The sequence below is a fragment of the Paramormyrops kingsleyae genome, chromosome 2, assembly GCF_048594095.1.
Source record: "Paramormyrops kingsleyae isolate MSU_618 chromosome 2, PKINGS_0.4, whole genome shotgun sequence".
Classification (NCBI taxonomy): Eukaryota; Metazoa; Chordata; class Actinopteri; order Osteoglossiformes; family Mormyridae; genus Paramormyrops; species Paramormyrops kingsleyae.
In genome coordinates, this window is record NC_132798.1 from 5688044 (window position 1) to 5701766 (window position 13723).

The 13723-nt window shown below is 40.5% G+C and overlaps 1 protein-coding gene and 1 long non-coding RNA gene across 4 annotated transcripts in view; one reads left to right on the forward strand and one right to left on the reverse strand.

Annotated features, from left to right (window-relative positions):
- Window positions 1–13212, forward strand: part of unc5db (unc-5 netrin receptor Db) — a 165602-nt gene extending 152390 nt beyond the window's left edge. For all 3 annotated transcript variants that reach the window (XM_023838555.2, XM_023838556.2, XM_023838557.2), the window contains 6 exons: window positions 232–403; window positions 3072–3299; window positions 4855–5004; window positions 7209–7373; window positions 7677–7855; window positions 9877–13212. In XM_023838555.2, coding sequence (XP_023694323.1) covers window positions 232–403; window positions 3072–3299; window positions 4855–5004; window positions 7209–7373; window positions 7677–7855; window positions 9877–10057 — 1075 coding nt within the window. In that variant the 3' untranslated portion in view covers window positions 10058–13212. The remainder of the gene's footprint in view (window positions 1–231; window positions 404–3071; window positions 3300–4854; window positions 5005–7208; window positions 7374–7676; window positions 7856–9876) is intronic.
- The window catches only part of LOC140581475 (uncharacterized), a 60818-nt gene that overhangs the window by 42895 nt on the left and 4200 nt on the right, over window positions 1–13723 (reverse strand). The gene's annotated exons all lie outside the window — the stretch shown is intronic.

Here is a 13723-nt window from a genome sequence, read left to right on the forward strand (position 1 = left end):
TAAAACAAAATAGGTCTCTAAAAAATAGTTTATTACCTGACTCCATCACGCAGTTCTTTTAGATTATTTAGATTAGTTGTTATTGATTTCCTTTCATTCTCCTTGTGCCTGGTTTAATTAATTAAGTACTCGCAACCGAGGCTGCATTCCCTATATAAAATGTCACAATGGTCCTGGTTGTTATTGTTGATCAGGTGTTTGTAATTTCTTATCATCACAAATGTGTTGCAGTGCCCATTCGGAGGAGGGGAATGAAATTCTATTGGGCCCAGAGGTGACATACGGACCTCCTGGCCTCAGCCTGTCCTGTCCTGTAGCAATGACAATAGCCCACTGCGCTGAAGTCAGCGAGGACAACTGGAACATTCGGCTCAAAAGGAAAACCCAGGATAACAAGTGGGAGGTAAAATAGCTAAATGAATAAATAAATCAGTGCTCATTGTTACTAGCCTGGAACGCACAGCACACATGTCGGAAATTATTCAGGAAGGTCGCTAAGTATTAAAGTAATTCACTCTATTTAAAAAGTCTGCATTTTTTTACTTCACCTGTCACATTTCATTCAGAAAAGGCGTGTGGCTTGGTATGTGCACAGATGCCAGAATGTTTTTCTGTCCTCTGGACAATGCCAACGCAGTCCGTCCTGACTGCACTTTCTGTGGACGAGCTGCGCCACTTGCCTGATGTGTGAAGAGTGAGGCCGGTAAATGTGTCCCAGTTCCATTTAAGTCCACAATAAGACGCAGGTGGGGGCTGTTTGAGGAAAAACAATCCCTGCATAAAATAGCAGGGATGACACACGACCCGTGTCAGTCACCCCGGGGTAACAACAGACCAGGAGCCGCACGGACATGGACGGCATCGATCGGCTGGGTCTGCTAAGGACAGAATGAAATGGGAGCCGTCGTAATGCAATCATGAAATTGGTTACTCAGCCTCTTAACCTGGCCTACATCTTCACTAGGCATTTAGAGGGACAAAAACGGCACTGAGACACAGATTAGCTGCCCAAAAGGCCACTGAAACGTTCACCACAGAAAAACATTAGTATTGTATTAGTGTGGTCATTGGCACACCTCTGTTCAGCTAAAGCCAAGCTCATTCTTAGCATGTTTGCTACATTGACACTAACATAAGATTGTTAAATGAAGTCTCAATTTGTTTACATGTACATTTTGAAACAGTAGGATATCCTTTTTACATTGTATTGTATATAATATAAGACATTGTGTGTGTGTTCATGTGTGCGTGTGCGTGTGTGTGTGTGAGTTTGAGCACTTATGTATACAGATCCCTGGAAAAAAATTAAGCTTTATGGGACTTCAGTGCTTTTCCTAGGGGCCTGTTACAAACTGTCCTAGCAGTGCACTTCACACCTGCACTTAATGTTCCCCGTTCCTTTTGAAGGTCACTTGATGTCATCCTACGATTCATGAGAAACTGTCGGATAAGTTAACTGTCATCTTTGACATTAGAAAGTCTCTTCCGCCCTTTACCTGGCTGGTTTCTGGTCGTTGCCAGTGTCTGCTGCTTCACCTTTTTCTTGTGTACTGCCGTCTTAGAAATTTTGATCCTGGAAGCAGCCTGCTGCTTAGCGTGGGAAATCAGTTAATATTTATTCAGTGTGGGTGTGGAGTTTGCATGTTCTCCCTGTTAGACGTTTTAGAGTTTCTCTGGTTTCCCCTGACAGTCCAACGACATACAGTTAGGCGAATTTGCATTTGGCCCCTGCCTTGTGCCCTTTCATTCGAGAGATAGACTCTGCCTGCTCTGAACCACCGCATGGTTTGAAAGAAGGATAGATTTATTTACGACTTTGTATAAAGTGCAGTTTTTCACTATATTTCACTATATTATTTCACTATCTGTTGTTTAGTTGGGCCTTTTTCTAAAAACAACTACTGTCCTCTTGGTTCTAATTGATGGTGTTCATGCATATTTATTTACATTGAACTAAGTCTTGGTAGGTAAATGATGCTTGGAGTGCACAATTTTATACATTTTACACATTTTACCTCGAGCTAGGAATACACAAAAGTAAACTAAAGGAAGATTTTCTTTTCCTGAAATACTGTTTTACTGTGCTACCTAGTACTGGCGTTTCTCTGTCTGACCTCTTTCCTAAGCTGGGCTCTGGTCTGACTTATGTGTACAGTCTAATGAGAAAAGTCTCCAGGAGACCTAACTTTGTTTTCATTCATTCTTTGGAACTGACCATTTTCACAGTTCATGTTTGCTGTATTTCCATTATGCTTCATTTTTGTCTAATTTTTTGGCCAATTCCTGTGTTTTTCATTAGGTTACCAAGACATTTTCAGATTGAACCCAATAATCTGTTGCTTGAGTACTACTAAGGATGACAAAACGCAGACTTTTAACTGTAACTGACATTTGCACAAGAGGTAATTCCCCCAAAAGGAAGAGACTACAAAAGAACTTCCAGGCATGAGTCACTCATGAATAGAGTTTGAATGACGTCTCTTCCGGGCATCTCTCTGCCTAGAAAAGACTGCATGTCTTCCTCAGGTAGTTTAAAATGGTGAAGCCCTTTTAGCAGGATGAAAGGCAAAGGACATCGTGGTAATCTGATCAAAAAGGAGAAGTGTAAAGGATCATTTTAAGGAAATGTAGTTCTGTACTGTTCCTCTCAGTCTGGCACCAGGACATTTGCACCAGTGAGAATTTTATACCAGTTTTTCCCATGGAGAATTGGATGAATGACTTATGAGTTTTAACTTTTGTTTTGCTGCTTTAACATTTTACTTATAGTTTCACTTTAAATTTACTACACCCCCCCACACACGCACACACACACAGATTAGGTATCTGTATCTTTTGGGGACACGCTATTCATTTCTATGGGGATAACCCTAATCCTAACTATGACAACCCTAACCCTTAACCACAAGTAACCAAATGAAAAACAAGATTTATGGCCATTTTAGATTTTTTTTTTTTGGATTGCATTTCAGATTTTTATAAAATTGAGGTTACCTTTGTGGGGCCTACTTGCTGGGATGTTCATTATACCACTTTGCAGCATATTTAGGATATTTGGTGATGTGTTTCAGGAAGTGATGTCAATGGAGGATGAAACAACATTTTGCTACTGCCTGTTGGACTCCCATAGCTGCCATCTTCTGCTGGAGCAGCCGGGGTCTTATGCATTGGTTGGTGAGCCCCTCACTGAAAGCGCTGTCAAGAAGCTGAAGATGGCTGTGTTTGGCAGCATGGGAAGCAGCTCACTGGACTATAGTTTGCGCGTGTACTGTGTCGATGATACGCCGCATGCCTTTCAGGTGAGTGAGGTGCTACTTAGCAATGAATTGACTTTGATTTCACAATTAGCTAGACTGTCCGATTACAAGTTAAGGCTTCATTATTTATACAAGTAACAAATAGATGTTTAGGTGTAGTAGCAGCATTCTGTTTGTATATGACAATCATGCAAACTAGCCTGCTAGATTGTCAAAGATTTTTTGTATAATCAGAAAGACGCTGCGGGCATCTGACCACATGGAATGTGATCATGAGAACTTTGCAGCATTTGGAAGATATGAGCATTTTGTCTGTGGTTCCGTTCCCCACCCCACCCCCCACGCCATAACTCCCTGACGGGGCGTAGGACCATAAGGCAGGCAGAAACTCCCAGACACACACCTCACAATGCATTTTGGGTACACTACCTTACAAAGGCAAACCACTGTAACTGCGTATTTCATCAAAATTGAGTGATGACCGAAATCAGGCTCTTTTATCTCGTGGCAAAACATCTTACTTCAGCTATGCTTGGATTTGATGAAAACAATATAATTTACATGCCTACTATACACACGGGTGAGTGGTCAAAAAACTCTGAAGCCTGTTTTCTCAATTTAGGTGTCAGCATAGTTGCTGTGTTTTGCCTTTGTTCAGTACAGTAATGCTGAGTGACAGAAGCAGATGGTATTGTTTATTGAAGAGCGCTATTTGAATGGAGCCCCAGCAATGTCAAGTCAGTTTTTTAAGGTTTTATTTCTTACTATTCGAATAACCTCTTCTTCGCTACAGCCACACAAGGACACACGGAAACCTTTATTATACTCAGTCAATTAGGTCCAGCTTGTGCTGACCTCTCTGTATGTGATGGAGCAGACAAAGGAAGGCTTGTGTGTTTGAACCTATCAGGGATCACAAAATAGGCATAATTGATGAATATCTTAAGGTCTAAAATCAGAAAGGTCTTTCATCGATAGCACGTTCGTTTCGGAAATGCGCCGAACTCTTATTTAAACCCACATACGCATTTGTAAGGTTATAAATTGAAACTTCTATCTGTTATGTTTTGGCTGCTTGTTTAATGGCTCTGGAAAGCTGCTCTTTTATGTACCCAGATGAAATAATAATACAAGACAAGAAAATAGTTTGATGTGTTGTTTTCCTCCTTCTTACTGTTAAAACTGCATTTAAATGTAATAGTATTTAAATCATACGAATAGTACTACATGAGCACAGCATTTAGATAATAACTTTTCTTTACATATAAATTTGTATGCCACTGTATATTTCTGATGTACAGTCTCATGACAATGATGGCAAAGAAACTATATGATGTTATGTCTCTAATTAAATAGATTCTTTCTGTGTCCTTACATGTCAGTATTAGAGATAAGATTCTAAAGGCTGCTGGTCGTAGTGCAGTTGTGTTTGTTTTGAGCTACGTACAAAAAAATGCTACTGATGAACAAAAATATCATTCACACCTGTCAAATCACGCCCTGGTTTATTGGATGCCCTGCCATTAATTCCTTGGCGTCCCACTGTTCAAGCTGGGTCTTGCATCATGCTCCAGTTTGACTCTCTCTCTGTTTGCAGGCGGCAGTTGCTGCAGAAACAGGTAGAGGTGGGCAGCTGCTGGAGGAACCTAAAACACTGCGCTTCAGGGGAAATGCATTCAACCTCCAGGTGTCCATTCAGGATGTGCCACAGTTCCTGTGGAATATCAAGCCCTTCACCACTTGTCAGGTAGAAAAATGGCAGCATGTTTCTAAGTATGTTATTATATTATCTCACAGCGTTCGTATTTATACTTAGGCAGACGCTAATAACTATAATCACTGCAAAGAATTAGCTACAGCTCTGGAGCATAACTAATTTAGTAGTTCTGTAAGCTGATAAGGAACCTGATTTATGTCATTGTTTTAAGTGTCTTAGCTAAATGATTAGTGAAGATAAATGCTACCTTTTCCTTTTAGTTTAAAAAGATATACTAAGCTTTGAAGTGGACAAAATAGAAAAAATCCAGCCAGCAGAATGTATGTATAAATATCACCTTTTCTCGATGCAGGTATGCTTTAGCATACATTTTATCTTTCATACTTTATTTATATACATTATAATTAATTTGACCTTTTTAGTAGCAGGTCTGATTTGTCCAGCAACTCAGATATTTTATAAATAACTTTTCGGTACATTGCTAGAGCAGAATCAGGTCAGACATAATGCTCAATGTCACAAAAGGAGATCCCCTCCTGAGATTTGATCCACCAACCTTTACTCGCAGGTGAATCCCTATCCACAAGACCAGATGCTTCAGGTCTCATAGCCCTGTCCGCCATGTCCTCTGCAAGGCCTGTTTCTGATCATCATGAATATACAGTATATCTGTACTCTGTACCCCAGTCCCAGCATAAAGGGAGGACAGTAAGGCAGAGTTGAGCATCAGGCAAGGTGGTGGCTCCTTGATGTGGAGGTTGAAGGTTGTAATTTGGCCACAAGGCTTCCTTGTGAAATAATTAGGATCAAAACGGCTTCATACACACCTCTCTGGGAACTGGGGTGTGTAGCTCAGTGGGCTAAGGCTCTGTGCCCATATCCAGAAGGCTGTGAGGTTGAATACCGTGGTTCACTGTTGGGCCCCTTGTCCTTTATCAACCACTCCCCCCCCCCCCCTCTTTGCAGGACAGCTTATGACCTGCAACAATTGGGGTATGATTGCACTGAGGAATTATAGTGACGATATGTTTGTCTGTGCGAGTGTGAGTGTGATTATGTGTGTCATTCCATGGGTTTAGTTTACAGGCAAGTCCAGTGCAGTGGTAAATGAGCCCCAAACTTCCCAAAAAGTCTCAGGTTTGGTGCTGTAGGGTAATAAGTTCCATAAGTTCATATATTCTTTGAGTAGGTTTGACCATTGTGTGATATTACCTGTGTGTCTGGTTTTCCAGTTTAACAGGATAGTTTTCTTTGCAACCAGTATGGGTTTTGCATCTTTGATTGGTGGAGTTATGCTTGAGAGATCTCCAAGTGGACAGATAGATGGAGATAGTGGGATGCAAGGTCACCTGAGGTCATCCTCTGATTTATGTGGCACTGTCAGATACGTTGACAGTCATCTCTGGCATTAGAAAGTTGCTTCTGCCCTCTACCTGGCTGGTTTTTGGTCATTGCCAGTGTCTCCAGCTTCACTTTGTTCTTGTGTACTGCTGTCTTAGGAACTTTGAACATGGAAGCAGCCTGTCTCTCAGTGTAGCCTTCTGCCAGCAGAACCAGGATTAAACCAGGATTTAAGAATTCAGATTTAAATATATATACTTTATAGAGTGGTCTCTTGATTTTTTCCGGAGCTGTATATCTAGTCAGCTTTTACTTATAAGAAACACCTTGTTTCCCATTTTAATACTGCACTACTGGAAAAAAACTTGGTGCCCAGTCCTGTAATGGCGCACAAAAAGCTTTTTTTTAATCTAATGTCCCCCTCACCTCCACTGGGCTTTCTGTGCAGGTCACCGTGGAGATAGGGAAGATGATGGGGGGGGGTGTCACGGCCTCTTTCTGCTGCCTAAATTAATTACACATCAAAGGAAATCATTTTCCTTGCGCCTGTTTTTCAGCTGTGTAGTTCTTATTCCTGGAGAGATGGTCCATTATCAGAATTACCTTGGATTTTGCATTGGTTTTCATGTACCTCAGGAAGGGTCCAGAATCAGAAAAGGTTAATGAACCTCAGGAAGAGCTAGATTGCAGTGCTGAGTGTTATGGTGGACAGAACAGCTCCCCCACATCTCTCATGTGCATTAGGCCTTTAAAGATCGGACTCCACTTTGCGGTGTTATTTTACGATACACTATGCACCATATCTATGACAGGGAAGCGATTCCTTTGTCACATGGAGACGTGAAAGGCCCACCGGTTCAACAAGCTTCTGTGTTCCTTGTACTCCGCTGCAGGAATTTTCCTTCTCACATGTATGGTGCAGCAACCAGCAGCCCTTGCACTGTGCCTTCTCCCTGGAGAGATACAGCCCCAGCACCACGCAGCTGTCCTGCAAGATCAGCGTGCGTCAGGTCAAAGGGGACGAGCAGATCCTCCAGGTTTACACATTGGTGGCAGAGGTGAGGATCTCGACCTTGGCCAGGCCCATGTTGGCTAAATTCTTTGCTGTCGAGTGGGCTATTCTAAGACGCTTTATTTTTGTCTCTGGCACATAAAGTGTCTGTTCTCCTCATGTATACTTGATTCACTGAAATTTTTAGCATGGGAAAACTACAAAAGACTGATAACTGCAGCAAAAGATGGGAAAGACCCTGTACAGAGAGTTGTGTAAAATGAACTGTGCTTGCAAATACTTGATTCAGTTGCAAGATTTTTGCATTTCTCTCCTCTATCGCTATTCCACATCGTCTTTGGCTTCCCAGGCAGAAAAGGAGCAAGTACCGTTCTTCACACATTCTGACTGCACAGTCACCTCCCAGACTGGCCCCAAAGCTTTCAAAATCCCTTACTCCATCCGGCAGAGAATCTGTGCCACCTTCGACACTGCCAACGCCAAAGGCAAAGACTGGCAGCTCTTAGCCCGGAAGCTCCACATTGAGAGGTGAGAGCACCTGGTCCAGCCTTGAGACGTGTATTTCCAAGGCAACCAAGATGTTAAAAGCCCAATTATAGTCACTCTGCTTGTTCCCTAGTGATTGTTCAGCCCACTCACTTCATTCAGTACAAGATGGAAAATATGTGGAAATGCCACTAAAAGTATTCTTACTTGTTTACAAGATGGTGGAATCGGTGACAGTTGATCAGTGTTTGATAGGCAGATACCCTTGAAAATAAATAAAAATCATTCAGTATTTAAGTGGGTGTTAAGCTGCCATACATTCCTTCTTCGGAACAGCATGACTAGTAGTTTGCCAGAAAAGTGGAAAGATACATCTTGAAGTGCTATTCAAAAATTAATAGGTTTTTCTTTCCCCTTTCCTTTTAAAGCCTTATACTTGCACTAACCCTGTTACACTACCTGTAATATGGTCTATTCTATAGTCTCAGAATCGCAAAGTAAAATGAAGTTCACTATATTAAACATATGAAAGGTAAATTAAAACACAAAAGTCACGGTGTGAATTTTGAAAAGGGCAGGAACACCACGGCTGAGCTACATCATTGCAAGGATATATGAGTCTCCTCTGATAGGTTTGTTTGTAAGGAGGCCAGCCGTGGGCCAGCTGGTGAGCATCAATAATCACAGGTATGGGTTTGACCTTTTTGTTAGCTATTTGTCCCTAATCTGAGTCAAACTCTAATACAAAGAAGCCACCAATGACCTGCATTATAAATAGCATGCATATTCTTATGCTGTCCTTTGCAGCAATGCTGCAGATTTAATTATATCAAAACCCTGAGTGTGACAGAAAGCACTTAATTCCTACCTTAATGATTCTAGATATTTGTATATTCTGTGTAACTAGAAGTCACACCACATGCTGTGGTTATTAAATGCACTGGTGTGTTTTGCTTCGTAGGGAATAACATCGTAACTTTGGCTGTAGTGAAGGTTCTATGCTGCAGTGGAGTAGAACACAATACTACTGCTTTTAGCAAAAATAAAATAGATAATTTCTATGATAGATTAAAATATAATTAAGGCCAAAAGCAAGCCAATGTGTTGCTTATTTCGGTAGCAGTTTACTTGAGGGTGCACAAATAATGCAGTTGTACACTCTTACTTAATGCATTAACTAACTAGTACCTAAGTGTTAGTTACATACTGATCCTATGTTTAATCATCATTTATTAATTATGACAGTTCATGTATTTCATGCAGGAACTATTTTACTTAATTATTTGCTAAACATTGAGTAGTAACCGAGTTACTAACTTATTTGTGCCCCCTCAAGTAAAATGTTACACTTTTCTTTTTATAACTATATGTGTCCCGTGACATTTAGTATAATGGTGTATCTCTGTAAGATTTATTGTTACATAATGTATATTTTTGATTTCGAGAATTTTTGGTGCTGTCACGCAGTATCTTAGAGCTCTCTGTTCTCCAGTTCCATGAGTAAACAGTCAAAAGAAATTTCAGGTTTTGAACGTGTCTGCAGACATTTGTGAGAGATAAGGGAAGACATTGGGGAATTCTGTCGCTTTGTGATTAGCGATGAATGCCGTGTTCACTATATCATTTGCTATATGCGTGCGGGGAAACAAGCAGCAGTAATTGAGGGATTTTTGAGGATTTTGAACCTTGTGCTGCAGCTCAGCCAGACCTGCTGCTTGTACATAATGAGAGTGTCTGAACGTTTGTTAAGCTGATTTTTAATTCATTGACTTGGGTCTGAGGGTGTCTCACCATGTAGAATAAGCCTTTTAATGTGATAAAACACTCTGGTGCCCTCCAATGGCTATAAGTAAAATGAGCAGCTTTTGATATTGCAATAATGTACATATATTTAGTTTCATTTAAGATTCAAGTCTTTAGTAAATATTTGTGTATTTAATACATTATTCATTTTGCAATGTATTGTCCCACTGTGCAGATATGATTTACCTATATTAGAATTCAGAAGTTGAATTATTCACAATATGACCACTGACATTCTTCTTCTTTGTGTTGCATTACAGAAATCTGTCCTATTTTGCCAAACAACAGAGCCCTTCTGCAGTTATTCTGAACCTGTGGGAAGCACAGCACCAGGATAACAGTGATCTGGACTCACTAGCCAGTGCACTGGAGGAAATTGGCAAGATTCACTCCAAAAGCCCAGTGAAAACCCCAGAGGAACCAAAGTCAGACTTTTCGTAGTAGCAACTGGGAAAGCCAGTACTGGGAAGGCAGACGGATGACACGGTCTGCAAACTGCTAACAGAAGACACGCCACCCGCCCTTTCTAGCTGAATTCAGGCTGGGGCCAAAAGAGAAACATCATCATTGAAGAAACCTAATGCATTATCAATGCGAATGAAATGTGAAACAATTTGAATTATTATCGGATGAGTTTCACGAAATTGAACAGATGTTTGTTTCTTTCCCCGTATGGGAAAATAAGGATTGTACCAACATGCAGCCGGTGTGTTTCTGCCTTGGCTGGACTTCCTAACCATGCTCTCGTGTCTCCCTTCATACATGTGAAATATTTTCTTTTCTGTTCTTTAATTTTCTTTAGCTTTGTTTGATTGGGTTTCTGTTTCCTTTTTCACTTTTGCCATTTCCTTTTGGCGTTTTGCTTTGCCATAAATCTTTTCGAACTGAATCGCTCCTTCCTCCACAGGGGTTCATTTTCACCAGACAACATCGAGACACAAGGGTTGCCTTTTAGGAAAATCTTTATGCTTTCGAATGTGACTGACCTGAACAATCTGAGGTGGGGATGGAATGTTTTGGTTTTTTTTGGCTCTCTGTGGCTTGCAAACAACTGTAACCTCTTGTGTGCTGCTGTTGTGGGGCCTTCGCAGAATCCTCTGTGCTATTAGGTCCTGTTTGCATAGCAGTTTAACATTGCGAAATCTGTCTGCCAAAGGGGATCATTTAAAATGGCACGATGGGAACTTTGTCAAATAAAATATGTGACAGCTTTCATTCTAGCATATAAGTTTGTAGAAGGGAGCATTGTGATAATGGTAATTGGGAAAATGTTAGCCTTTTTTCAGTAAAGATTCCAGTTGAGCCTGTAAACAGAAGATGTTTATTTCAATTTGCAGTCTACATTGTGATAGCACTAATCTTTTCCTACCCCAAGAAGTATGAGGATGTGAAAAAATACTCTGTACAAGTCTATGGCATTGTGCACTTTTTTGTTTCATGTTGTCTCATTTACCCATTAATATCTTAGGACACATCTGTTGTGTTTTCTAAGGTGTCCCAGACTTTCCCACTTAAAGCTCCCCATTGAGGTACAAAATGAGCAGCACATGTATCACTTAAAGAAAAGAGCTCGACCTCCGACGTGTCAAAGGCTTGAATGGCGAACACGGGGCTAGCCAGTGCTGTGGGGATCAGTAGAAAAGACACAGTCATTAGGGATTCGCAGTCACGCTTCCAGGTGTGGCTGTGGCCCTTTGTTACAGAAAGGAAGACTGCCCAGCCATTTCGCCTGACACTGAAAAGGAAAACCCTCCTGCCACCTGTACGGAATCAACCTCTGTTTCCCGAACAATAGAGGAACAACAGGCTAGCTGTCAAAACCGCAAGTAATTAACAACAGACAAAACTGAAAAGAATGGTGATAAAGGTCCATCCATAGGGATACAGCAAGGTACTTTTGCCCCTGTAAACTAAAGTGTTCCTAATCCATGTCAATGGACCATGCTGTGTATGCTTCTGAGTGGAATCGGTAATAGCTATTTCCAGTGGTTTAGGGGGAAGGCTTTCAAAAAAGAAAGGGTAATGATTAATCAACAGGTGGTCGCTGTAGTGGTTATTCACAGTGGATGTTGCTTTCAAAGCACTAAACATTTTGAAAGATTTGGTATTGTAGAAAACCTTTCAGACTATTATTTTTGAAGATAAGTTGGTGGGAAAGGCTGCTGGACTATAATGTATTGGGTTATGACTGCTACAAATATTGTTCATATTGTGACTTAACTTTTAAAGAATATATTAAACTTTGATATATACAGTATATATATTTTTCTGCAGTTTATAGGATTAAATTACAAGAGTTTTAATCACATAAACTGCTCAGGACCTAAATAGTTTCTGTCATATAACCAGGAATGAATTTAATTTAACTTGGTCATTATGTGTCCATTAAGGTCTAGCAAAGACCATATAGACTTGATATGTTACTATTCAAAAGCTGCTGTTTTTTTTTTTCCAAGTTACTGAAGTGATTAAAAACTGTGACTGCCTACATGTTGAGCACCATTAAATGTTTTGCTTATTTAAACTGCCAGCGAGACGCTATGTTCTGACCATCTCCCTTTAATCAGTCCCCCCACTTAATCTTCTCTTAAGGCACCATGAAATATTCAGCAGTGAGTCTTGGGTAGGTTTCTGCATAATTCCTGTAAAAATGGATTGCTGTATAAAAAAAAAATTATTGACAGCTAAAAATATGATGGTGTGATTTTCTTTTGCATTCTTTTATTTATCTCTCATTCTCACACACATACACACATGCATGTGCACACGTCACAGATTTAAATTCAGGTTGATTATATTCTCATATGTTGTATTTTAACAAAGGTTAATTAATAAAACAGTTCACATAGTCATTTTATGAACCAATACTGGGGTACAAGGAATGGTGGCTTGTGAACTCTCTGTTTTTGTTTCTACTTTATGACAGTTCATTTTTTCTTGTTTAATGATTACCTTAATTATACAGTGAAGAACGCTTTTATCCAAAGTGATTTTGCCCATTTACGTAGCAAAATATACAAATTCAGGTTAACATACATTGTGACTGTGCTTCACATTGTCCCTCACTGTGCTGTAACTATGCATCTGTGTATGTGTTTGATGACATTGATGACATGATTTGCAAACCTGTTTCTTTTTCTGTGTGTCCGAGTCTATTAAATATACCAATGTGTGCATATACAGCTCTGGAAAAAAATTGAGAGACCACAGCACAGTTATTTGTTTCACTCATTTCCCAAATTATGGGACTTCAGTCCTGCTTCTAGGAGCCTGATATGAACTGTCCTAGCAGTGCACTTCACACCTGCACTTAATTCCCGTTCCTTTTGAAGGTCACATGATGTCATCCTGCGAATCATGAGAGAGTGTCAGATAACTTGGCAATCATCTCTGCCATTTGAAAGTCGCTTCTGCCCTCTACCTGGCTGGTTTCTGGTCGTACCCAGTGTCTCCTGCTTCACCTTATTCTTGGGTACTGCTGTCTTAGAAATTTTAAGACTGAGAGCAACCAGCCTTGTAGCCGTCTGCCCACAGAACCGAGATTAAACCAGAATTTACAGATGCAGATTTTTTTTTTCATAAATATTGAGTGGTCTCTTTATTTATTCCAGCACTATATATATATATATATATATATATATATACACACACACACACAAAGACATACATACATATGCAGTACCAGTCAAGTTTGGACACACCAATACCCATAGAAAGGTTTATTTGTACTATGCTCTACATTTTATAACAATTATAACAACAGCACTATAATATAACATGTATGGACAAAAGTACGGGTTGCGGGGGGGGGTGGGGGTCCTGTGGTTTGGGACTCAAGGTTGCTGGTTGCAATCCTGGGTCAGCAGAGTAATCCCACCATTGGACCCTTAACCCCAATTGCTCCAGGGACTGGATGACCCTACATTCTCCTCTAAGCCATTTTTATGAGGCGGCCTCCTGTGCTGAAGATGGTCCCACGTATACATGTGCTGACCACTCATTGACTGCTTTTTCCTTCCCTCTCTGGTCAAACTTCCACATCATCATTTCTACTGCATTTAGGTCAGGTGCCTGGGTCATGTGATGCAACACTAGCACTGTCTTTTA